Below are 27,134 nucleotides of genomic sequence, written 5' to 3' on the forward strand. Positions count from 1 at the left end.
CGAAGGCGTTCGACAAAGTCTGGCATAACGGTTTGGTCTACAAACTGTACAACATGGGAGTGCCAGACAGACTCGTGCTCATCATACGAGACTTCTTGTCGAACCGTTTGTTTCGATATCGAGTAGAGGGAACTCGCTCTCGCCCCCGTCATCTGACTGCCGGAGTCCCGCAAGGCTCCGCGCTCTCCCCGTTATTATTTAGTTTGTATATCAATGATATACCCCGGTCTCCGGAGACCCATCTAGCGCTCTTCGCCGATGACACGGCTATCTACTACTCGTGTAGGAAGATGTCGCTGCTTCATCGGCGACTCCAGATCGCAGTAGCCACCATGGGACAGTGGTTCCGGAAGTGGCGCATCGACATCAACCCCACGAAAAGCACAGCGGTGCTCTTCAAAAGGGGTCGCCCTCCGAATACCACTTCGAGCATCCCACTCCCTAATAGGCGCGCAAACATCTCCGCCGTTAGCCCCGTCACTCTCTTTGGCCAGCCCATACCGTGGGCCTCGCAGGTCAAATACCTAGGCGTCACCCTCGACACAGGGATGACATTCCGTCCCCATATTAAAACGGTACGCGACCGTGCCGCCTTCATATTAGGACGTCTCTACCCTATGCTTTGCAAGCGAAGCAAACTGTCCCTCCGTAATAAGGTAACTCTCTACAAAACTTGCATACGCCCCGTTATGACGTATGCAAGCGTAGTGTTCGCTCACGCAGCCCGCACCAACTTGAAGCCCCTTCAAGTTATTCAATCCCGATTCTGCAGGATAGCCGTCGGAGCACCATGGTTCCTGAGGAACGTGGATCTCCACGATGACCTGGAGCTCGACTCTGTCAGTAAGTATCTACAGTCGGCATCATTGCGCCATTTCGAGAAGGCGGCACGACATGAGAACCCTCTTGTCGTGGCCGCTGGAAACTACATACCCGATCCTGTAGACCGAACGGTAAACAGTCGACGTCGCCCAAAGCACGTCATTACGGATCCTCCCGATCCATTAACGGTGCTTTTAGGCACCACAAGCACCGGTCACCGTCCTCGTCGAACCCGTCGCTTGCGACGAAGGGCTCGACGAGCGAATTAACCACTAGACACAGCCCACTGAGTTTCTCGCCGGATCTTCTCAGTGGGTCGCGTTTCCGATCCGGTGGTAGATTCTGCGAAGCACTGCTTTTGCTAGGGTCAGTGTTAGCAACTCTCCGGTTTGAGCCCCGTGAGCTCACCTACACACGTTAGGGTGAAGCTGAAATAGCCTCTCAAGGCTATCAGCATAGGTAGGAAAAAAAAAAAAAAAAAGACATATTCCCAGAAATCCCTTACGGATATTGCTATTGAGTCGGCAAAGGTACAAAGACTCATTCATAAAACTATTAAGCTTTCTTCTCCTTTGTTTACATTCACAGATGGTCAAGCAAATGTTTTGTTTGTATGTTCCTACATACAAACAAAGCATTTGCTTAACCATCTGTGCTAAGTAGTCCTCTACTCAGCACGGAAAACTTATGTGAATATTGACGATCAAGTTATCATGATCGTCAATATTTACATAAATAAGTCCCGTCCCGGAAAAATCTTAGGTAGCTTGCAGCCTCTCGGCCACTACTATATAAAGAGACCGGTAGAAAGTAAGTAGTCGTGGTCTAAAGGATAAGACGTCCGGTGCATTCGTATCGAGCGATTCAATGGTGTTCTAATCCCGCAGGCGGGTAACAATTTTTCTAATGAAATACGTAGGTAACAGATGTTCTCGATTGACTTCCGTGGTGAAGGAATAAGATCGTGTAATAAAAATCAAAACAGAAAAATTATAATTTGTGTAATTACTGGTGGTAGGACGTCTTGTGAATCCGCCCGGGTAGGTACCACCACCCTGCCTATTTCAGCCGTGAAGCAGTAATGCATTTCGGTTTTAAGGGTGGGGCAGCCGTTGTAACTATACTGAGACCTTAGAACTCATATTTCAAGGTGGGCGGCGGCATTTACGTTGTAGATGTCTATGGGCTCCGATAACCACTATAACGCTAGGAGGGCGGTGAGTTGGTCTACCTATGTATGCAATAAAAAATAAATAAAAAACCTTTCAGAGTTTGTCGGCAGGGAAGAGATCGCAGCCTAAACATATTAATAAGTATAAAACAGTCCGTGCCAGCCGTCGTATGAACGTTTTAATTTTTCCTGCCTGTGCTGATAGCCTTGAGAGGCTATTTCAGCTTCGCCCTAACATGTAGATGAGCTCACGGGGCTCAAACCGGAGTGTTGTTGTTACTGGCCCTAGCAAGAGCAGTGCTGCGCAGATTCTACTACCGGGTCGGAAACGCGACCCACTGAGAAGATCCGACGAGAAACTCAGTGGGCTGCGTCTATAGGCTCATTCGCTCGTCGAGCCCTTCGTCAGCGTCGAGCGGGTTTCGATTTGCCAGCCACGTACGAGGACACCGTAAAAGAATGTCAGGGTTGCAGGACAACATTAGTACTTCAATGGGAGTCATTGAAGGCTATAGTATCTTAATCACCTATCTTCTTTTTTTCTTTTCTTTATCGCCCTTGTAGGCAGACGAGCATACGGCCCACCTGATGGTGAGTAGTTACCGTCATGAACTGCAGCAATGCCAGGGGCAGAGCCAAGCCGAGCCTACCGTTAAGTACTCTCCACAAGCCTTGTTTGAAGAAGGACTTGATATGAAGAAGTGAATATTTAAAGTTTAGATCAGCTTATATAATCATTTAATGGTTTATACTAAATTGACAAGGTGGTTCGACCAAATCCGCACCACACTAGAGATCCCATTCCGCGACGCCCTTCATGCGGCCAATGATCGGAGCCGCTGGCGGGACATTACAAGGAGCAAAACCCTGTCGACATATAATGGTCACGACCCTCAGCAGTGAGGAAACGACGCGAGGAGGAGGATCTAAATTGAAGTAGAATGAGAAAAAAAATGTAACTAAGCTCGATTTTTTTTTTAAATAAACTTGTATGTAAATAATATTATTCTTTTGTTATCGTTCTTTAAATAATTAATTTGGGTTTACATATTAAAAAATTCGTGTAATAAAAATTGAACCTCAATAATTTCAATTTGCGTTTATTATAATGTAGATATAGACCACAAGTCTCAAGGTGGGCGCCGATATTCACGTTGTCCATGGGCTCATGGGTGGCTACAAAAACTCTGCTTTCAGTAATGTGCAAATAAATTTCTAGACTTCAACTTTAAAACTGCATATTATTATCATAAATCTAGCCGGTGTCATTGTTTCCTATGGAATATGACACTCATTATGGCAACTATCTATAGGTGAAATAAAACAATTCAATCGATTAACAAATCACGGATATTTATTGAAATAAAAATAATAAAAATGAAAAATAATAAAAACAGTTCCATCTTTCACATAGTTACACAATAAAATTTGTCTTATTTTTTTTACTTCAAATGTTTTGTCAAATTTTTCGTCCGTTTGTCGCTAATTATTATTATTACAATACTTTAAATGAAAAACAAATGAATATATATTAATATTGCAAACGTGCATATTGCGAAAACATTTATTCATAATTTTATTACTTGCGTCACGATTCTCTGACCTAAGTCAGTGGTTGGATGTGTAGTTTATTTGAAAATAATAATTATACAGATTTATTTCTTTTTTTTTTTCATATTTTTAACAAGCAGTTTCGTCTTCAGTTCTGTGTCCTGAACCATCTGCATGTCAAAAATATTCACTGTGAACATTTAAGCTAAATAGAATCAAGGACTAATTCAAACGACATACCAGAGAATTATATTATGTCTTTTATTTTTTATATCGTCCGAAGAAGTCCTTAATTACAACGAACCGACAATGGACGACAAAACATTCGCATAATTTACTTATACAATTATCTAATATAAATTCTATCTTTTTTTATTTATTTTACATTAAGTACGTATACTGATAGGTTCACGATTGGACTAAATGGTGCTTCCGAAGTCTTATTCCACGCGGACCTCAGGGGAACGTCAATCGAAAAACAAAACTGGAATTATTTCACATCAGTCTTAAGAAAGAAAAAAAAAACTAGGGTACAATAAAAATAAACGAGAAACGACGTCATACGATTCACTCACTGGTTCTTAAATATGTTTTTATTACTAATTTAAACACAGACATTACGAATAACACCTTCTACCTTTAAATCGATTCCAATTTTGCTTTTTACATCGCGTAAATATCGATTTCAGGAAACTTACCGTATTCATTCGTTTTCGGTTTATGTATGAGAATCATGTTCATGAACATCATTAGGTAGGTACTCCATTTACACATTCACTTAAAACCATATATTTACACAAATATTCGTCTAAGATAGGAAACATTTTTCTTATTTTTTATTATACACGATAAAATCCCTAAAAATTACGAAACAACTTAACCGAGAAACACGTACTACATCGAACTATGAAGATCCTATGAATACTGGAAAATTTTATTAATTTAATTGACACTATACAACTAAACAATTAGATCGACATAAATCAACATAGCTAACTTTGGCATTGGTTTCCACATTTTCTTTTGTCTATAAATAAAACATGTCAAAACAAGATCGAATGAATGCACGTAACATAAAAAAAAAAACGTCCGAAGTACCTTACAGCCTCCGAAAAATAAACAATGATCCACCTAAAATCAACATTAACAATGATTTAACGGGTAATTTCAACACTTGCTCCGTTCGTGGGATAGGTACGATAACTAAATAATGCCTTTCGATACGAAATTTTGGGCTCGTATTGCAATTTTAATGTCCTTATAATTCAACTCTTAAGACTAGACACAGAATGTTAGGACCTGAGACCGCTCGTGCCAAACAGCTAATAAATTTAAATAGAAAGCGACGAATGGTGAGGTTTGTTTATGATCTTAGAAGATCTGGCTGGGAGGCGCAGGCGGCGGCAGGCGTAGCCCACCCCACGGGTAGAGTCACGAGGCCTCGTCTCTACATGCGTTAGAATCATCCGACAGGGCCAAAGGAGCGCCGTTGCTTTGGTTCACAACACACTTGCGCATATGCTTCTCTAAAGTTGAGGGGACAGAGAAAGGCATCTCGCAAAATCTGCATCGATACACGTCTTTGCCGAGTCGGCCGTGAGTTTTCATGTGCCTAGTGAGCTTTGAGCTCTGAGCGCACGCATAGGAACATAGCTCACATTTGTAAGGTTTTTCGCCGGTGTGAGATCTACGATGAACCGTCAGATTGGAGCAATTCTTGAATACTTTGCCACAAAATTCGCAGGTATCATTCCGTCGTCCGTCTTTAGATTTTAATAAAGGGTTCTGGAGAAGGCCGTTACCGCTGTTCTTAAGGCCTTCAAATATATTTTCAGGAGGTCTCTGGGCATGCAATGTGGGAAGCCACCATCCTTCACTTCTCTCCATATCCAGTTTCATTCGCTTAGAAGCTTCGAAAGGATTTTCAAAAGGGTTAAAAAGAGGATGCGGCTGTGGCGGCATTTTGGCAAATTCTTCTTTTAACCGTAAAGCTGCTGTCGGTGGCATACCATTTGGTTTGTCACTAGGAGGGCCATTATTATTATCCCGATCTTTCGCAAGCTGCCATTTCAGTGAGTTTCCAGATTCTTGGAGTGCTTGTTTGAAAGCTTCGCTATATTGAGCAATATTTGATAGTCCAAATTTATCCATTAATTCTCCAACAACAGAAGCCGTCGGGGGATGTGCGGGTATCGCTGGAGTCTGCTTCCTCGAGGGTGCAGTAGGAGCACTACTATTGGAAACCGTTAGATCTTCTGCTTCCTCAACATCTTCTCCATCTTCATTTTCTTCTTCGTCTTCACCTTCGAGCTCCTCATCCTCCATGTCATCATCAGAATCATCTTCTCCAGTGTCGCCACCAGATTCTCCATCTTCACCATTTACATCTGGTAGTCGATGTACTTTCATGTGTTTCTTTAATTTCGATGCTTTTTCAAAAGTTTCATCACATTCGCTGCATTTGAAGGGCTTTTCCCCAGTATGAGAGCGTCGATGTACAATTAAATTGTTTTCGAATCTAAATTTCTTGCCACAAAACTCACAGGAATGTATAGCCTCATCGTTGTTGCGTTTCACTGGCGGAGTAGACGTGGAGCGCTCGGGAGGGGGAGCATCAGCTGCCATTGGCTCTATTCGGCGTTCTGGTGAAGTCGAGCTATGTGGTCTGATCGCTTCACGAGGGGTATCCACCGTTCCGGGTCCGGCGCCCACCGGTGGAGTCTGACCGACTCGGGAGGGCGACGGGGAAGCGAACGGAGGCGAATGCTTCCTGGGGCTAGGAGAGCTCGAATTGCCTGTGGCCGCCCCTGGACTGGTCGTACCGGCCAGTTGCCGCAAGCGCTGCGAGTAAAAATCCAGCTGGGGTTCAAGTGAAAGTGGTTGAGATACTGGTGGTGGTCTGTCTCGAGCTGATACTGTTGTTGGTATTACAGGTGGTCGATCCGCCGGTGACGGAAACGCCTGATGTGGTGGAAGGGAGTTAGCAGCTACAGCGGCCGCTGCGGCTGCAAGGTTCAGTCCGTGGTGACGAAATTGTTCCGAAACGAGTTGTTCCATTCTAAAGCGATGGTCATGGTGATTCGGTCGAGCAAATAATGGAGCTGGAGGAACAGACGGGTGGGCTAATGGAGGTAGACTACCAGGTAGCGGCATTCGCAAAAGACCACCAACTCCAAAAGGGGAATGCATGTCTGGAGGTGGCAGTAGAGGATGATGGCGCAATGTGGGCGGAGGAAGAGGTGCACCCGTAGAAGAACAACCAGAACTTGAGGAAGAGGTGCTTGATGATGAATGGTTCTGTTTGTTGAGGTGCGGTTGGGGCAACGTTTCCACGTAAATTTTAACGCCGTGCACGTGTTGGACGTGTTGAAGTAATCTCCACGCGGAGTGCACGCGGGCCTTGCAAGTTGAGCATACGTAGTTACTCGGTTCTGTGGACAAAGAGAAAGCTCTGTTAAAACATGTAAAAGCCAAATTGATGAGAACGCTTTCCGATGGAAGATTTACAGCAATATTAACACTGGCAAAGTGTCTAGTAATAGCTCTCACATATCGTAGTGCTGGGCCTAGGGAGCGCGCGAGGATCGAATGCTAATCAGGCGAAGGTCCGAGGGTTCGGTGCGGCGGCGGTGAGTGATCGCCGTTCCGTGTCTCGCGTGATTCATGCACCTCTAAAATCTTATGAAATATACGCGGGCCGAAATCACGTACGCACGCGCGGTTTGAGACTGTTTATATTGAAATCTACGTAACGCTATCCGGATCCAGAGAGAGAAAAAAAAAAGAAAGAATATTTATCTCACGGATTCCGCAAAGCTGTTAGATAATAGTTAGCGAATGTGTGCGTAATGCGTTTCATGAATTCTTATATGCGCCGGGATTTCATAAGTGATGAATGTATCCTGAATGATTTCGTGTTAAGGTCACGTGGTCAAGCCGCGCCCACTTCGACAGTAATTTGATGGCTCATTGTGAACCCGAGACGCATTTTATTAACCATACGGTCATGTCTCAACTCTTTTAGTGATGTGAACGAAAACTAACATAAACGAACGGTGAGATTGTGAACTATTCAATCTGAAATCGAAATCGTTTCATTCAATGCATATTTATAATACTATAAGACGCTACTATTAATCAGTGTTAATTATCTTAGGCCACGAATGTCAACCACATAATAACACCCGTAACATTGGCAAGATCTTTTTAAGGCACATGTGTGTGGTTCTAATCCAACATGATTAATATCGATTAGACGCCCACACTAGTGAATCTTTATCGATTATTATTCGACAGTTCCGTCACTAAGGTGGGCGCGGTCCGATAAGCGATCTCGACTGTTAAGACGATTATTGAAATGTAACGGTCAGATTGTGACCGACCGGAAAGAAGGAACATACAGGTTGATGCTCATTACAAACTTTAAAGCTTCCAAATTATTATTAACATTTAAGGAACTTATGACGACACATCAATTACTTTTAACACTTCGAGGTTATTGATATTAAATTTCGCTGAATGTTTCATTAACAAACAAAAAAATATTGTCTTTAAGCTGATTACTAGTGGTAGGACGTGTTGTGAGTCAGCACGGGTAGGTACCACCACCCTGCCTATTTCTGCCGTGAAACAGTAACGCGTTTCAGTTTGAAGGGCGGGACAGCCGTTGTCTAAACAGAGACCTTAGAACTCATATCTCAAGGTGGGTGGCGGCATTTACTTTATAGATGTCTATGGGCTCCGGTAGCCACTTAACACCAGATGGGCTGTGAACTCGTCCAACCACATAAGCAATAAAAAAAATCATAGTGATTTGGCTACATTATAATACTTATATGTATTATTGCATGTTTTCTTTCAGGATAGGTAGGATAAGAAATAACTGAAAATTTTGGTAGCATTCAATGTGCGCAGAATCCAGTATAATAATGAGCAGATAGTGTTGAGTCCTAAAAAGTGCCTAATAAGACAATTAATTCGGTACTCGCTAATTTTATACAAGTATGAACGTTTAAACACGTTCTTTTTGTTATATTTTTTTTATTGCTTAGATGCGTGGACGAGCTCACAGCCCACCTGGTGTTAAGTGGTTACTGGAGCCCATAGACATCTACAACGTAAATGCGCCACCCACCTTGAGATATAAGTTCTAAGGTTTCGGTATAGTTACAACGGCTGCCCCACCCTTCATAACGCATTACTACCCGTGCGGACTCATAAGAAGTCCTACCACCAGTAAATGGTTATTGAGGAAGTATTGGATACGTTGTATAAAATAACATCACGCTGTATATACGTGTCATTTATCACGATATCAATATTGTGACCTTTTTGTCCGAGCATTGTTCATTGTATTGGAGTTTTGGTCATCGTTTTCAATGTACCATCGTAAACAAAAAATTAAAAATGATTTTTATACTCCTACTTTATAAAAACTTTGCGAAACATTATTATTTGTTTAACTGTACACGTTTGCATGCTATGTAAATTATATTAAGAATTTAGTTTTATTTCAGTGCCAATTTTAAGTTTATTTTAATTTTTTCGTTTCAATCATTACAGTTTTCTAGAAACAGATATATAACAGACATTTTTTTATTAAAATATCTTTAGTGTTTGAGGCATTTTAGTAATTTTCGCTTTTTGATGAAGACCAAAAATTTTTTCGTTTTCTATTTAATTTTTTCTAAAATTTATTTCAAACGAGACTTGTTGGGAGTACTTAACGGTAACCAGCGGCATGGCTCTGCTCCTGGCATTGTCGAAGTCCATGGGCGACGGTAATCACTCACTATTAGGAGGGCCGTATGCTCGTTAGCCTACAAGGGGAATAAAAAAGAAGAAAGACTATTGCTGTGCTCTAAAAGATAACTTTTCTTATTTACACACCCTCCCATTGAAAATATTATTCTAGCAACAGTTTTTATAGATGTCTTTGAAAAAAGAGAGAAGAAAAGATCAAATTATGAGTATCATTAAAACAAATATAGCTAAGGCTAATTTATAATCATTGATTTAATTACCAAAAAAAGAAACTCGTTTTTCTGTTGATCATACTCAAATGTAGCTTAATACAAGTAGGGTCAGCAACAAAGCATGTCGTACCAACAACGATTGATACCGACTTACGCAGATTAGAGAGCGTGTAATTTCTATCGTTTATATTATAGATAAGATCGGTTTTTGGTCTACGTGTGGCATTAAAGATTATTATATTATGTACACGTGTGGTCAATGACCTTAAACAGAAAAATGTTTTGTTTACTTTTTTAAATTGGTGATTCGAAAATCTAAACGTATTTCTTTTCTTTTTTTTTTTTTTAATACCCTTGTAGACAGACGAGCATACGGCCCACCTGATGGTGAGTGGTTACCGTCGCCCATGGACTTCAGCAATGCCATGGGCAGAGCCAAGCCGCTGCCTACCGCTTAATACTCTCCACAAGCCTCGTTTGAAGAAGGACATGTCATAGCGCTCGGGAAACACCGTGGAGGGGAGCTCATTCCATAGCCGGATGGTACGTGGCAAAAAAGATCTCTGGAAACGCACTGTGGATGACCGCAGTGGCTCCAGGTAGTATGGAGTAGTAGTGGAGTATTTCTTTAAATCAAATTTGTTAATAAAAAATTACACGATGTATATTTATATCTGCTAACGTAACCAAGCTCGTGTAACAATTTTACATCATTATTATTGCATCTAATAAAATTTTGTTACACTGAAATCGATTAGTTATAATACTTTTCAATTATTAATACTATTGGCTTTTTTAGTATTTACGAGTATACCAGTAATTGGTTTTGGTGAGCAATTAAGTATACTGTATTCAATTTGTTTTGTCAAAAAGTCACGAAAATGCTACGGAACTAAACTTTGTTTTTAATAAATATAGTAGCACATTCGACGTGGCCCTTGGAAAAGTGTTAAGGTAGTTTATTAAGGCTTTTACGAAATTATTTAATTTCGCTTTTATTTCGTTAATTTTACAATTTACGACGTTTCGAATTCGGATTAATTATCACAAAAATTTATTTTACCGAAAGTTTAAAATTATTTTTTTACTCATTTCAATTCCACGACAGCCAATTGTAGATGTTAAAAGTAATTTTATTTTCGAAGGGTCCGATTTTATTGTTTGCCAGTTCACGGTCTACGTTATATCAGCAGTTACATAAGCACAGGACGTCTTAAATATCGCCATAGTATTGTTATTAAGCCGTATGCTTAATCACAAAATGAACAATCGTAGAGTTTTAGATTGCAGAGATCTACCTACGCAACTAAATGCAAAATATATTGTAATAGAGAAAATCTTTTTTTTTTGCTTAGATGGGTGGACGAGCTCACAGCCCACCTGGTGTTAAAAGGTTACTGGAGCCCATATACATCCACAACGTAACATGTAACAACATAACATGCGCAATTACTCACAAGAGGTCCTACCACCAGTAAGATGGATTTTTACTGGTTGTAGGGACCTCTTGTGAGTCCGTGCGAGTAGGTACCACCACCCTGCCTATTACTGCCTTACTGCCGTGAAGCAGCAATGCGTTTCGGTTAAAAGACTGGGGCAGCCGTTGTAACTATACTTGAGACCTTAGAACTTATATCTCAAGGTGGGTGGCGCACTTACGTTGTAGATGTCTAAGGGCTCCAGTAACCACTTTACACCAGGTTGGCTGTGAGCTCATTCAACCACCTAAGCAATAAAAAATTAAAAAAGTTAAATTTTAATACGATGATTTAAAAATCTATTTGTATTTCGAAAAACTATGTAATAAAACGTACACAATTAAAAAAGCGCAACGTCAATGTATGCATTAAGAACTTAGAGTGTTTGAATAAAACTCAACTACCTTCAGGTATGCGATTTTCAGATTTACTTATGTATATATAAAGCCAGCGCCCTAACTACCACTATCAACAATGAAACCGCCTAATTTTTTTTATGACAACTAAAAAATAAATCTCCTTGCGACGATAATCTTCAATGCTGACGGTCGTGGCCTCCTCTAATAACTTTCTCCTGGATTATCCTTCGCCACTCCTGCCTATCCTCGGCTGTGTGGATAGCAACCTGGATTGAAGTGTTGAGAGTGGAGCATATTTGGTCCGACCAGTGCATTAGACTTCTGCCTCTGGGCCTTCTTCTGCATACCTTGCCTGTTACCAGCAGCTTCTCTAAATTGTCACCTCACTTTCTGGAAATGTGTCTAAAGAAACTCCTTCGCGCGCTTATAGTACCTACTGGGGCGCATCGAAAAATAAATAATCTATATTACCTATATATATAAAAATGAATTGCTGTTCATTAGTCTCGCTAAAACTCGAGAACGGCTGAACCGATTTGGCTAATTTTGGTCTTGAATTATTTGTGGAAGTCCAGAGAAGGTTTAAAAGGTAAATAAATATGAAAATGCTCGGAATTCAATAAAAAAACATTTTTGTTTTCCCTTTGACGTTTCTCCCGTCGGACGGATTCCTTTTGTTTGTTTTAAGTTTATTTTATACAAAAGTTTAAGTCTTTTATTTATCGATTGAGGCACTACGAAGTCTGCCGGGTAGTATCATAATAAAGTATATAAAATAAGTTTGCTAGTATCATAATAAACGAAAGATCCTTTAAGTTGTCGTAAGAATTTCAAAAAAGACGTCGAACATTGTCCTACTGGTTCGATATCAAAGGGCGATCAGTAATTACGGAGCATTGTGGCCGAGGCAGTGGGGGTGAAATTTTTAAACACAGGAGGGTCTAGACGGGGAGACCTTCGGATGTGGTTTGTGCCCCGAAAATATTTAGACTGCGTTGTAAATTAATCGGTAACATTGAAATACATACTATATACCTCATTAATATGATTGATGCAATGTTATCTATAATGTATAGTTATTATAGATATTATCTATCGCAAATAACATCTACTGGTGATAGGACCTCTTATGAGTCCGCACGGGTAGGTACCACCACTCCGCCTATTTCTGCCGTGAAGCAGTAATGCGTTTCGTTTTGAAGGGTGGTGCAGCTGTTGTAACTATACTGAGGCCTTAGAACGTATATCTCAAGGTGGGTGGCGCATTTACGTCGTAGATGTCTATGAGCTCCAGTAACCATTTAACACCAGGTGGCCTGTGAGCTCGTCCATTCATCTAGACTATAAAAAATGCCTAAAAGTGCGATGGCCAAACTCGGGAAAATCTAAAAAAATCGTAGCATCCGCTATAAGACCAAAGCGCGCTTGGTGCGGGCCCTGGTCTTTCCCATATTCCTCTATAGAGCGGAGACATAGTGCATGAAAAGCCCCGATGGCAAAAAGATCGATGCCCTTGAAATATGAGTGTGGCGGAGGATGCTACGAATACCGTGGACTGCCATAAGAACTAACGAGTCCATTCTAAGGGGGTTATACATCCAAAAAAGGCTCTCTGCCATTTGCCGGGAACGTGTTATGAGCTTCTTTGGACACATCATGCGGTCATCAAGCACTTGGTGGTAGTCTGTATCACGCGGTCCATGCCATCCATGATCGAACACAGTGGAGGAACGTCACAATGACATGTCGTCGCGATCCTCAGCAGTAAGGGAACGATATAGAAGAAGAAGCAGAAGACTATAGTTATGTAGTAGATAGATATAACGTGAAGAATGTCGCCAGCTAATTTGAGATATTAAGTCGAAATGTCAATTGTATTTGAACTGATTAAATATAATTAATTTAAAAAAAAACATAGGTATTTTTTATTATTCATTCTGAAGGTAATATAATATATTATAAGCCCACATAGGTAGATATAGTAGGCTTGTATACTTCTACCGTGTATACTTCTACCGTGTAACAGTTCGTCTAATAGCAGTCTCAGAATGTAAGTCTATGAATGTAATTTAGTTAATCGAGAATTTTTTACATTAAAATGTTCGAATAAACATTTAAAGAAAATATTCGTATCGTACTCTCGAAAAAAAAACTCTAATCTCGTAACTCTCTACTTGTAAAAAAATGAAGTAGTTCTAACAGTAAATCATAAAAATTCTAGTGCTTATGAATTATTAAATAAAACTAATTGAAAAGAGAATGAACAAAAAAAAAAAGAAATAAAAAAATCTTAAAACGCAAGATACTCTCGTTCTTTAAGTACTGAACGTTTACCGGAAGTTGCCGGCGCCGCTTCCTCTGACGACAACAGTTGTTCGCACCCCAGCGCCTCTCACTTACACAGTATACCTTCACACTATATAAAAATACATACTAAATTTGACCCATTCCTAAGATATAAGTATACAAAAAATAAATGTTACCTATCCTTCGTTATCAAAATACAGATTATAGGAAACGTAGCAATAGTTTTCAAAGAGTTAAACTATTTCCTTTGTAAAAAAAAATAAGAATTAAAAAAAAAATTTAAGAATAAAAAAAACTAAAAAATACTAAGAACTAGTTTCGTTTTTGATCTATGCATATATATTTTTTTAAAATAAGAACGGCAGCGTTCCAACTGTGAGTCGCCATCGACTTGTTATGCGGCGGATGTCCGTCGCGCCGCTGCGCTGAATGACCGCCTTCCCCTTCCGACCCCTTGCCACCCCTTTAAGGCTGAGCTACAAGAACAGCGATTAGCGTTTTCAACTTTTTAAAGTTTTCAAGTTAGAAATTTTTCCGATACTAATATTTTATAGAGGTTATTCAACTATTCCTAGAATTTTTTTTTAAGTTATACTTCTTTAGGCGCGTTATGAAAAATTGATGAGAGTGAAATTTTACGATGCGCGCGCACCGTGACACAAAATTAACAGAAATGAAGTTGCCCACTAAATCGCTCATTACAATACGACCGACGTAACTTGGCGAATCTGAATATAGCCGCAGGTGAACTTTCGCGCATGTACACTCTTAAAAAAAGTGTTATTAGCATTAATTTTTTAGTAATATAAATGACAAAATTATTATTTTACATAATTCATACTAAATATTATTAAATTATTAACGTTAAATATTTATTATTAATGATTAAATATTTAAAAAAAAAAAATAATAATAATAAAGTATAACTTCTTACGCGCGTACATAAGCACGCACCCTTTTTTTGTATAGTATTATGGAAGAAAGCACAATACCAATTAATAAAATTATCTAGTTAGATAATTATAAAGCGAACATTGATTTCTGTAGGTTCGATAATTTGATAAGAAATATATGAACAATTTCGTAATTTCTATATGAAAATTTTAAATACAATGTTTTCGGACCATAGTCATATAAATTCATATACATCACAATTTAGCTAATCCCCAACCTGCAACACGCTTGCAATATAAACACGGCCTTATGCTTTTGCCAAGTTATAACCCGAATGGTGCAAATTGTGACCCATAACTGCGAGACATGTTGCCGGCTATGACGGAAAATAAAATTTGAAAATAGAACGTGAGTGACCGAATATTTTTCAACCACGTTTGATTGAATTATTTTCTTATTCAAATTATAATCATAAAAAGAATAGAAGGCATTTCAAATTTGTATTTCTATTTCTCATCCGCCGTTGTATGTTCAATAAGTTTTTCTACCTAACTCTTAAATTGAGTGCCGGTGGACTGGATATATGCCGACGCGAATTGGTAAAAACCGGTTTAAAATATATAATATACTTAATTTTTACCATATCAAACGCAAGCAGTATGATATCAAATATTCTAACATACAAATTTACTACGCAATAGTGTCTTCATTCCAGATAATTCCAAATTTATTTGTTCAATTTTAAAATAGCTAATTTTACCGCCTCGAAAATCCGAAACAAAACCTGAAAGGCCATTGTTGTATTTGTCATTAAATGCAACAACAAACAAATTATTTATCTATATTAAAACCAATTTTTTTTTAATTTTCACTAACAAACATTTGAATTGAACATAATAGCTACATAATGACGCAACCCAATGATGTCTGGGTCGTGAGAGCGCAACTGAAAAAATAAATTTGTTACTTATTGTTTTAATTTATGTAGCGTTTACAGTGACCGATTCGACCGCTGCTATCAAAAGGACAATTATTAAGTGACCCTCAATTCGTTAAAGAAATATTTTCAATTTATTATATTTACGACAATTTAAGGTGCGATTATCGTTAAATGAAGTCGTCGTGGCCTAAAGGATAAGACGTCCGGTGCATTCGTATCTAGCAATGCACCGGTGTTCGAATCCCGCAGGCGGGTACCAATTTTTCTAATGAAATACGTATTGACAAATGTTCACGATTGACTTCCACGGTGAAGGAATAACATCGTGTAATAGAAATCAAACCCGCAAAATTATAATTTGCGTAATTACTGGTGGTAGGACTTGTTGTGAGTCCGCACGGGTAGGTACCACTGCCCTGCCTATTTCTGTCGTGAAGCAGTAATGCGTTTCGGTTTGAAGGGTAGGGCAGCCGTTGTAACTATACTGAGACCTTAGAACTATATCTCAAGGTGGGTGGCGCATTTACGTTGTAAATGTCTATGGGCTCCAGTAACCACTTAACACCAGGTGGGCTGTGAGCTCGTCCACCCATCTAAGCATTAAAATAAAATAAAAAAATAAAAAATGGGAAAAGTACTATAAAACGCTTTACAATGGCGGTCTATTCGGAAAAATAATTTTCAAATAGTTTTTTTTTTCTAATAGATTTTTTTATTGCTTAGATCGATGTTGATTGGTTACCGGAGCCCATAGACGTCTACAACGTAAATGCCGAGACCCACCATGAGACATGAGTTCTAAGGTCTCACTTGTAACAGTACAACGGCTGCACCGCCCTTCAAGCCGAAACGCATTACTGCTTCATGGCAGAAATAGGCAGGGTGGTGGTACCTACGCGTGCGGACTCACTAGACGTCCTACCACCAGTAAAAGGTATAGCACGAATAAAAATTAACGTTAAAATTTATTTTGTTAGTATTTGAAAGAGCTGAAGTCTGTATTAGGTTCAAAGACGTGTATTACTGATCTCGAGGTTCCATCTTTCTTATATTATATTTGGTTCGGATATGCTGTGAGCAGACGTCGAGGGCTAGTATTGAAAGGTCATTAGGTGTCATTATTTAAGTAGGTCACTATGGGTGAGCGAATAATAAAACAGAAAACAAAAACAACAAACTTCCAAATTCAAATAATAAGTGATCTATTTAATCTTCTATATATATAAAAATGAACTGCTGTTCGTTAGTCTCGCTAAAACTCGAGAACGGCTGAACCGATTTGGCTAATTTTGGTCTTGAATTATTTGTAAAGGTCCAGAGAAGGTTTAAAAGGTAAAGATAAATATCAAACTGCTCGGAATTAAATAAAAATAACGATTTTGTTGTTATTTTGATGTGTCCTCCGTCAGTGACGGATTCCTTTTGTTTGTTTTAAGTTTATTTTATACAAAAATTTAGGTCTCTAATTTATCGATTGGGGCACTACGAAGTCTGCCGGGTCAGCTAGTCAGAAATAATATTTGAAACGCAAAACTTAAATTATAAGAAGTAAGTGCATTCGGATTGTGATTTTTTCGGTGACGCGTTTTGCTTCCCCCAAAAAACATTTAGTGACACCGAAATATGTGTTCCAAAATTGTTTCGAAACCGCTCTGATGCGATGTGTGGGGCTATTTTAAACTCGTAATAACCGTTGTCGACACATGTGTGAGGACCATTACCACATATTACAAAAAATGAAGGAAAAACTATAAAATAAGAGGGGCGAAGATACTGAGTGGACGGAGCGACATAGATTTTAAATTGATCTGTGGATGTCACTGCAAACTTTGTTTGAGTTTGAAACTTAATTTTCCATTTCTTCTCTATATGTCAACAATTCAATAAATGAAATATTAAAATATTAAAAAAAAAAAAACTTAGTTCAGTTTAATTTTATTCACTGAAACGTGCAAACTCAAATCAATATACCATTGAAATCCTGATTAGCGTTAATTATTGCTTTTATCATTTTCTACATTCACAATACTGTACAGTTTTCTTGTTGGGTGGGTGGTTGGAAACATCAAAGGTATTAATCGTCAATTTTTAAATATTGTTTTGATTATGATTAAAAAAAAAATCGCATCATCTTTCTTTGCACACATAGAGAACTAACAGTATTTACAGGTGTAGCGATTTGTTGTTCTTGATCCTTTGCAATAACAAGAAAAGTGTTAGAGAGTTACGAAGAGTGAGACAACAACCGGAGACCTTGAATTGAGTATTCGAATTATCGCAAATAATTTTTAAAAGTATTATTAATTTTATGTTTGACTAGATAACATCGAAGAAAAAATTCATTAAAATCAGTTCAGTGGAGATTGTTGAGCATATACCATCGACTGCCGCATAAGCTGAACAACAAGTGATCGAAAAAAAAGCCGAGTGCACGCAATGTACATTGATTAAAAATCAAGTCGTAAACGGGGTCGTTGGGCTTCTGAATTTGTTTTAGATTGCAGCTTATACGAATTTCGTGAAATGGTAAATGTAACTTTACGGCAAACAGGTAATTTTTGAAGGGTGGGGCAGCCGTTGTAACTATACTTGAGACCTTAGAACTTATATCTCAAGGTGGGTGGCGCATTTACGTTGTAGATGTCTATGGGCTCCAGTAACCACTTAACACCGGGTGGACTGTGAGCTCGGCCACCCATCTAAGCAATAAAAAAAAAGATCCGTTTAAATGCACTGAGTTTTTCGTCGGGATCTTCTTTGTGGGACGCGATTCCAATCCGGTGCTAAGTTCAGCGAAGCACTGCCTACTAGGGCTAGTATTTGCAAATACTTTGTGGTTGAGCTCACCTATCAAACCTGGCATAATTGGGATAGCCTCTTACGCTACAACGATTACGTAGAGAAAATAACTGCATAACTTTACTAGCGCATAAGCGCGAAGACAGAAAGCGTGTTGACGATATTATTATAACATATTAAACTATTTGCATAGTCTACTGTTTTAATTTAATAAAAAAATAACATAGATTTATCAAATAGAAATTGAAAAGACAACGATTATAAAAATCTGCACTAAAAATCTAATTATCGGATTCCGCGTATCGGTCAGCGCGGTGCCCCTTTGTCAACAAACCAGCCATGACAGTTATCTGCTTCGAAACATGCACGTGTGCACACATTCAGTCCAAGCGACCTAACCTTTACAAATATCTAGATATAGTAGTAGTGCATAAAGAAAACTATGTGGATATTTTTTTGCTACAAAAATGGCTTTTCATATTGTCAGCGGCCAGCTACCTTGAAAAATGAGCTATAAGTCTCAGTTTTATAATACAAGGGCTTTATAGGGCAAAGTGGATGTTTTTTTATTGCTTTATAAGACAACTAACCATTCACCCGGTTTCGCACGAGTTAATCAGGTTTATAATATTGAAAGTATCGACGTTATGGTTACAATATAAACTTTTTATTTATTGCTTACATGTGTAAATGATCTCACGGCCGATCTGGTGTTAAGTAATTACCACAGCCCATAGATATTGAAAACGTAAATGAGAGAGATCTTGAGAGATGAGTTCTAAGGTTTCAGTTTTACGACTTACTTACAGTACAACGACTGCCCCAGTCTTCAAACAGAAACGTATTACTGCTTCACGGCAGAAATAGGCAGGGTTGTGGTACTTGCCAATACGGGCTAACAAAACGCAAATTTTAATATTTGGATTTGCAATGCTCCATATTTATTGCACGATGTTATTCCTTCAATGTGGAAATGATTTGTAAAAATTTGTTAAATGCGTGTTTCATTATAAAAATCGGTACCCGTCTGCGGTATTCGAACACTGAGACCGTTGCATCGCTCGATACGAATGCACCAAGCGCCGTATCCTTTAAGCCACGATGACTTCAAGTCGACTGCAAGTCTCATTATATTCTATAATGACTGTCCTACTTTTCAAATTGAAACGCATGGCAGTTACGGCAGAAATAGGTAGAATAGTGAACACCTGTGCGAGCTCACTATTTACTCTTAAAAATGTATCTAAGGTTCGTGACCACGTTTCTCTCTCTTTCTCTCTTTATAATGTTGCATCATCATCTATTATTCTCGGCCACATCAAACGCATTGGATGGAGACGCGTCTAGAGTGGTGCATATCTGATGGGCCCAACGCGTTTAGTTGCAACCTCAGGTCCTTTTGCTGCCGAAACTATATAACCCAAATAAAAGTCACGGTTCACTTTTTGAACTACCACTCGTTCTCATTAGTATATCACTTTGTTCATTCATTTGCTGTATTTTCTGCTCCTCATAATTCATATCTTTAATATTGGTAGTCGAAAGCCAGATTTTTTCCCTATAAAAATACGAGACGAACTTTTCTTTTTAATGCATGACAGCTAGAATTAAAATTATTAACGTTTAACAATTGACCTTTTGACCTTTATGCTAACCGAAAAACCGAACCAGTAGTTGTCTCATTCGAATACAATATGCAGGCTCCACAGTAACACAATAGAATCAAAACACGTTCATAGTTCTAGAAAACATTTCTATAGCACACATCCACTCAAAGCGACTAGGCCATCTATCATAAGCCCACGATATATTTACACACAGTGAATGCATTATCGCCATTCCTAAATCAGCTATCAACGGACTCTTTTCACTAAAAGGGTGAACTTCACTATAGAAAAGGTTGACCCCTCATAAAGACTTATCACCTCATATACAAAATAAGGTTGTACTAATCCAAAAATCGCCACGCCAATTTAATGCTTAAAATCGAAGCGTAGAGTTTAGAATCGTATGAACGCATCGCCGCAGATGGGATCTCGTCAAAGTTAGCGGTAGTTTTTTCACAACAATCTCCTCTCGGACTTAACTCACGTTATCTCTGCCGACGTCACGACGAATAGAAACCCGCACGTTCATAATAAGGAAGATATTTCTAAAGAAATTTAAATTTGCCCGCAAAGGTCCCGAGATAGGATTAAAGATTGGGCACGAAGATGGCCCTTTTGTGACCGACCCTCAAGAAAACATGTCCTGATAATATGGAAATATCTCGGACGGGAAGTTAATCGAGGAATCATTTGCGGGGGCGATCATTTATCAGGGCCACGCACGAATACGTAATTAGCTGCGGAAAGCATTAGGTACATCCTAAAGACCGTTCGAAAGCCTTTGTTGATATTTATTTGCACGAGAGAACGAATAAAAAGGGCGTACTTGTTTAGATCTGACCTACCGTGTTGCGGTGCGACAGACCATGCATACTCAAGTTGAAACGATAATTCCATAGGGGCAGAAATGTAGCCAGTATAATATAATATAGACAAAAGACATCTGAATTTCATCTTCTCACAAAAACAGAGGGATTGGTGTAATAATCTAATCGCAGATCGGTTTCATTCAGAGTTAACACTAATCCGACACTAACATTAAACAAAAATTTCAATTCTCCCAACGAAATGTTTAAAGCACAATTTGAATATGAAACACTCATCCGGCCCGACAATCCTTCATTAATTTGTAAACTAAACAACGCAGACCAAACACTGGACCCGATTCACACTTGCTCCAATATTTGTTTTGATACAAATAACTGACGGCCATCGGTTTACCGTTTTGTGATGTTAATGACTTTGGTGACACAATGCGGACCCAGATTCCGAAAACCGGCTCATTTTCTTTGTTCATATAGACGAAATTATAACGTAAAAGTTGATGATAAAAATTCGATCAACATGCTAGACGTAAACATTGCTCGAGGGTGAGTAACGGTATCTTGTCGCTAAATATAAACATGAACTAGTCAAAGGACACGCGATAGACACGAGACATCTTCCCCCTTGCGTTTCGGAGTCGCAGAGACGTCACGTTTAAAATTAAAAACCCACTTATTTACAAACCAGCCACTTAGCCACCTTCCCGACCATACAAAAACTAAAAATATATTCAAACCATTGTGTCATGCTCAAAGAAGTTCCATAGGTCACGGCGAACGCACGAACGTGTACCACGTGTCAGAAACACGCCAAACATTTTTTATCTTTGAAAAAATTATAAAAGACCGCTCCTAACAATGGAGCCTCGGTAGCATCTTTGACAATTATAATATCGCTCGCTACGTAATTTAGAAGGATTTTAAAACAATGAAACCTCTCCGAAAATGAACCTTAAAACAGCTTACGTATGCGTTGAACATACAACATAACCGGGAGCAAAGATACGTCCTTTCTGAAATGACGAAGCGGCAGTTAACGCAAGGGTCATCACAAAAGGCAGATGATAACAATGAACGCACGTCAATCGTGCGCTCATGCAAATAATTTTTTTCTACAAAACATCCCTTTATCTGTCCTTAAAGCGATGGGGTTAATTAATATATTATAAATAAAATATAATTAAAATTAAGATCCTTTTTTCGTTGGCACGAGGTCGCGACTTACTGTCACCATTAGAATTATATTCTTGTTTTGACAATGAGCTTCCTTTTGAATGCGGTTGTAACAGTTAAGTAGATTTATGGATTGAAACTCTTTTGTTTCTGGTTATCAATTTATTTTATCGCAGCGGGACCCCATGGTTTATTGAATATGACTTGACAGCTCACTCGAAAGGGTTAATATGAACGTATAGGATAAACTCAATAATCCGAAACAACTGGTGTCAAGGGAAAACCTGTTATTGACATGCAATAGCGCAATTGTATTTACATGACGAGCCGATTATATATTAGGACGACAAAAGTGTAGTCTTAGTTCTTAATTACGGTAACCTAATTAATGTAAACGTATAAAGTTTGAGAAATTTTGACTCTTAATACTTTAGTATGAGGTATAAATGCAGCTTCGAAATAATTAAAGTGAGCCGCCACTGTTTGGTTACGAAGGTTTCGCTGCTAAAACAGCTTTTACAGCGGCACGAAGCGAACAAAATGCGGGTTGAAAATACACCGATGCACAAATTTCGGGTTTAAGAAAAGCTTTGTTGTGCAACGGTTTATTACAAAAGTGTCGAATGACACCGCATCTGCTCGCACAAAGGGTTAGCTCTCTCGGATAGATTATTCCCCGGACCGACCCCCGCAAGATTGCTCGCTTATACAGATGTTACGGAGGATTCTTTTTATCAGACGGTTTAAGGATTAGTGAATTGAAGTGTTTTGAATTTTTAAGGAAAAAATCTCGCTATTTTTAGTCGGGTTCAGCGCAAGCTTTTCATTTGGGTGTATTTTTAACATTGCCCCTTTCAATGTGGCTTTCAGACCGTGTCTAATATATTTCGTTTGCGTTCCTTTGTTATAATGTATCGGGTTTGGAGATTACGCCCAGCGTGTGTGTATGGAATGTATGGATCTACGATGACGTAAGCATTACCGAACGTCCAACAATGATGTTGTGCAACATCTTGCATCGAGTACAAAGGATGGAGCAAAGATAAAAATGTCGTCGCAAGCCAAATCCTTTGATGTCAACCAGTGCCCAGTATCATTAATAAAAATATTAAATATCATACCGTGAAAAGGCGATGACGTGGAACTTACGTATAAAAGGAATTTGTCAAACGCACGTGTTTCTTCCGTTAGCCTGGCAATCCAATATACGTTTTGCTTAGCGTGTCTATAATGTTTTATTTGATGGGAGAACAAACTAAATAGTCAAAAAATTATAGAAACAAGAACGGGGTTCCATTAAATTAATCGCATACTAAGTGTTTTACGAATTGAATACATCATATTTGAAATGTTTGTACTCACCACTATGCATGGTATTTGATTCAGCGTCGGCAACCTCGGTTCTCGACTTTTTCTGGTCTTCAGGAGATCCCGATGTATCCATACGCTCTTGCTTGATCTTAGGCTTGATATCTTCATCAGGCGAACTTGAAGGTAACGGTGATGTTGAGGCTCGCCGTTTAGGTGTTGAGGTTTCAGTTTCGGCTTCTGAATAAGAAATCATGATTATTTTGGTTCACCTTTAGAATTAAACTAAGAATTAGATTTAGAATTAAGCTGTACCCGTCCGCTTCGCTGGGCATTTAAAATTAACATTATTATTTCATGAACGCCCCCGCAACTGGTGTAGGAAGCCCAACACTCATATAAATATTAGCCTATGCATTAAGTACATGTATTTTCTGCATGGATACCAAGTTTCAAGCCAATAGGATGCATGGTTCAGTAGTTATAACGGAACATCCGTAAAAACCACTGTAGATTTATATATTAGTATAGATATAGATTAGAACTATTATAGTTTATCTTCTTGTCAAAATTGCAACAAATTGACAACATAAAATGTATGTGTATATTTTCTTACTCATTTTCATTTAATTACTCTATGAATGGATTTAAGAAGGTAATTTCATTATCGTGGTTTACTTATTAATATTGTTTAATGTTCAAATTAAAATTATCAGATGAAACAATTATCATATGGGTATTGGCTATTTTTTATGACGTAAATGATGACGTAAATGATTAATTCCCAGTTTGTCTGATTTTAGTTACCTTAGTACTCTTTAGTTAGGACTCTGGCCATTCAGTGTTTAAAATGAATGCTTTTGTCCACATTGAGGCATAAGGTTGTAGTACAATGTGCGCCCTAGTTTGAACGCAAAATATTTTGGTATAAAACGTATACCGGTTTCGCCCTAATACAGTAAAACCTCTTTATTCGCGAGGTATACATATGTTCCGTAAATATACCGTGAATACAGAATCGGTTAGATAGTCTGTTGGATACCTACATATTGGAATTGTTTTAATCAATTTGTATGTATCGATGCACAATAGATTAAATCCGCGAATAAATAAATCTCTAGTCGCGAATATAAGAATTTAGTCGCATTTTTTTAATCCGCGAATAATAAAAACGCGGATGAAGGAAGCGCGATTAAGAAGCTTTTGCTGTACTAACAACTGTTAATATCATTGTTAATTAAAAAAAATGTTGTCCTTATTAGTATGTGAATCGTAGTATTTTTGCATACCATCGAGAAGTCTTTTGGGTGTGCTCGAAGCGCCCCCATCTTCTAAAAGGTCAGGCGGTGCTATTGATGGACTAGCCAAAGGCGGTGTGTGGATCCTGCTGTTCGGAAGTCGCCTTGCAGTCAGAAGCGAGGGTCTTCGACCGCTAGAGTTCGCTGTTGAAACCTGACCTGGCCTGGACCCGTCTTCCTGGTCTGAATTCGGACCTGTTAAATAAACGATTTGGTTTTGATCGTACCTTCTATGTATGAAAATGAAATGAAAAAGTATATTGTAAGAATATTTATCTGTCTATGTATTTCCACATTTGTCTTATTGTTTTTAATATTTGTTTAGTTATCACTTTTTTGTCCTATCTATGACGTGTAGGTGAGCTCACGGGGCTCAAACCGGGAGTGTTGCTAACGCTGACCCTAGCAAGAGCAGTGCTTCGCAGAATCTACCACCGGATCGGAAACGCGACCCACTGAGAAGATCCATAGAGAAACTCAGTGGGTTATATCTATGGGTCAATTTGCTCGTCGAGCTCTTGGTCGCAAGCGACGGGTTCAGCGAGAACGGTGACCGGTGCTTGTGGTACCTAAAAGCACCTTTAATGGATCGGGAGGATCCGTAGTGACGTGTTTAGGGCGACGTCGACTGTATACCATTCGGTCCACCGGATTGAGTATGGTTATCACTGTGGACAGTGTTCTGGTAGAGGATCATCGACGACCGGTAGTAGGTAAATTGTGAATCTTTCTAATATATGGCTATAGAGTGAAGTTACTAGTGTAAAATTCTTATTTAACTAGTATAATTTCATTTATCCACAACAAGGAATGTTTGATATCTCAGATTTATGTAAAGGATTATATCTCAAAACTCAAAAATATTAGTGGATACCCTATTGATACTTATACTTACCAGCGCTATAGCAGTGATAAGACGTGAGCTCTTTATCGCAGGACGAGACTTTGTGCTGGATGAACCTGATTATGTCGGCCAGCGCAAACGCTCTCCTGCAGGCCCCACAGGTCAGGGTATCTGCTGGAACTCCGGGCGTTGGAGATCCACCGCCCTCTGCCGCGCTGTCCGCATCCGCTGGGAAAAAGGAGCGGCATAAAAAAATAGTTGGTATCCGTAACATTGTGATAAGTAGCTAATATTAAGTATATTTAAAATTGACATAAGTACAATTCATTAGATTGTGATTTTTTGACGGGAAGGCGAGGAGAGAAGTTGTGTGAATCGTTTCAATTTGTCTATTTAGAGCTTCTTCAGGTTTAAATGTTGTAATAACGGTGGTTTATTAACTGTTTAGTATTTGTGAAAGTGCACAAATGTACGAAAATGAAACATAAAAATAAAAAAAATAACCACCATTTTACTGAGATCATATTTCATCCCATATCATATCATTTTAATTAATATCATAATTATTAATGTTTTAAATTAATCAACTTCATTTCATTTCGGTCCGTATCATTTTTCATAAAAAAGAATATACAAAAGATTAGGCTGGATGGTATGATGACCTTTGCCTTTTCAGTTGGAAAAAGAGAACTACTACTCATTAGATTGCCAGTTATGCAAAACGATTTTTAAACACTGTACATTGCTGTTCTAAAATAGCATCGCTGCATTTATGCGACACTACAGTAACTATGTTTAATATTTTACAAGTATATAGAATTTTAAAGTCTCCAATACCCTAGCAATGAACATACAATTAGACACCTAATTAACACTCGTATATGGCAACAAATTATTTGCACAGCTGTCGCGAGGTAAACATTCTGACACACTTTCTCGAGACATGTCATTGAGGGACACAAAAGGCAGTTTCACAACATATGGACAGTGACAGGACTATAGTATTTTGGCCCTTTAAATGTGAAATTACGGATAATTATAAGTTGTTACGTTCACGGAGGTGTCAGTTGGGATGGCCACATTTCTCCGGAGGATACGCATCACCGTAATCAGAGCTGTTAGTGGTCCGTTTTTTTTTTTTTTTTAATTGAAATTGTTTTGGCATTCCTGAATCGTTTTGGACGCCGTTTTGAAAATACTAGTGGTCCCGCAGTAGTCGAAATTCGACTATAATTAATTAAAATTATAAGTTTGAACATTAATATGGTTCTATTTTCAAAGACTATTATACTTCTATAATCACAGATTTCGCCAAGACTACACTATAGACAAATAATATTAAAGACAAACAATATTCTCAATTTGACCACAGACTTTATGCAATTACAAAAGTTTGACAATAAACAAAGAGTATGTACATATATATGTGTGTGTCAAATACATGATAGTGTGTGTAATGTTTTTTCTTATTGATTTAATGTATTTTTAATGCATAATAAAAAAAAATATTAACATTCTGCACTCCTTCTCTATAGTCTCTAAAAGTGTGGGAAATTTCGTACTCCTCCGTCCGCGCAATTTTCGTAAAAAGGGGTACAAAGTTTTTGCTTCACGTATTAAAATATAGAGAAATCGACATTAAATTTTTTATGTCATTTGTTTCAGGTAACGGAGAGAGTCGAATATTACTTAGCGCGTTCAAGGCACATCCGCTATTGTTCTAGTAGTACTAATCGGTCTAATTTTCAGCGACTCCATCGCGACCACATCGACTGCCATTACGA

General features: G+C 38.5%; 1 protein-coding gene across 2 annotated transcripts in view; it reads right to left on the bottom strand.

Moving 5' to 3' along the window:
* Window positions 1-3,325: 3,325 nt before the first annotated feature.
* Window positions 3,326-27,134, bottom strand: part of Cph (BCL11 transcription factor chronophage) — a 58,529-nt gene continuing 34,720 nt past the window's right edge. For both annotated transcript variants that reach the window (XM_089734964.1, XM_089734965.1), the window contains exons 2-5: window positions 25,402-25,578; window positions 24,498-24,701; window positions 23,263-23,448; window positions 3,326-6,975 (exon numbers count right to left, since the gene is read on the bottom strand). In XM_089734964.1, the coding sequence (XP_089591090.1) occupies window positions 4,976-6,975; window positions 23,263-23,448; window positions 24,498-24,701; window positions 25,402-25,578 (2,567 nt within the window). In that variant the 3' untranslated portion in view covers window positions 3,326-4,975. The remainder of the gene's footprint in view (window positions 6,976-23,262; window positions 23,449-24,497; window positions 24,702-25,401; window positions 25,579-27,134) is intronic.

Source organism: Bombyx mandarina, chromosome 18, assembly GCF_030267445.1.
Source record: "Bombyx mandarina strain Sakado chromosome 18, ASM3026744v2".
In the NCBI taxonomy this organism is placed as follows: domain Eukaryota; kingdom Metazoa; phylum Arthropoda; class Insecta; order Lepidoptera; family Bombycidae; genus Bombyx; species Bombyx mandarina.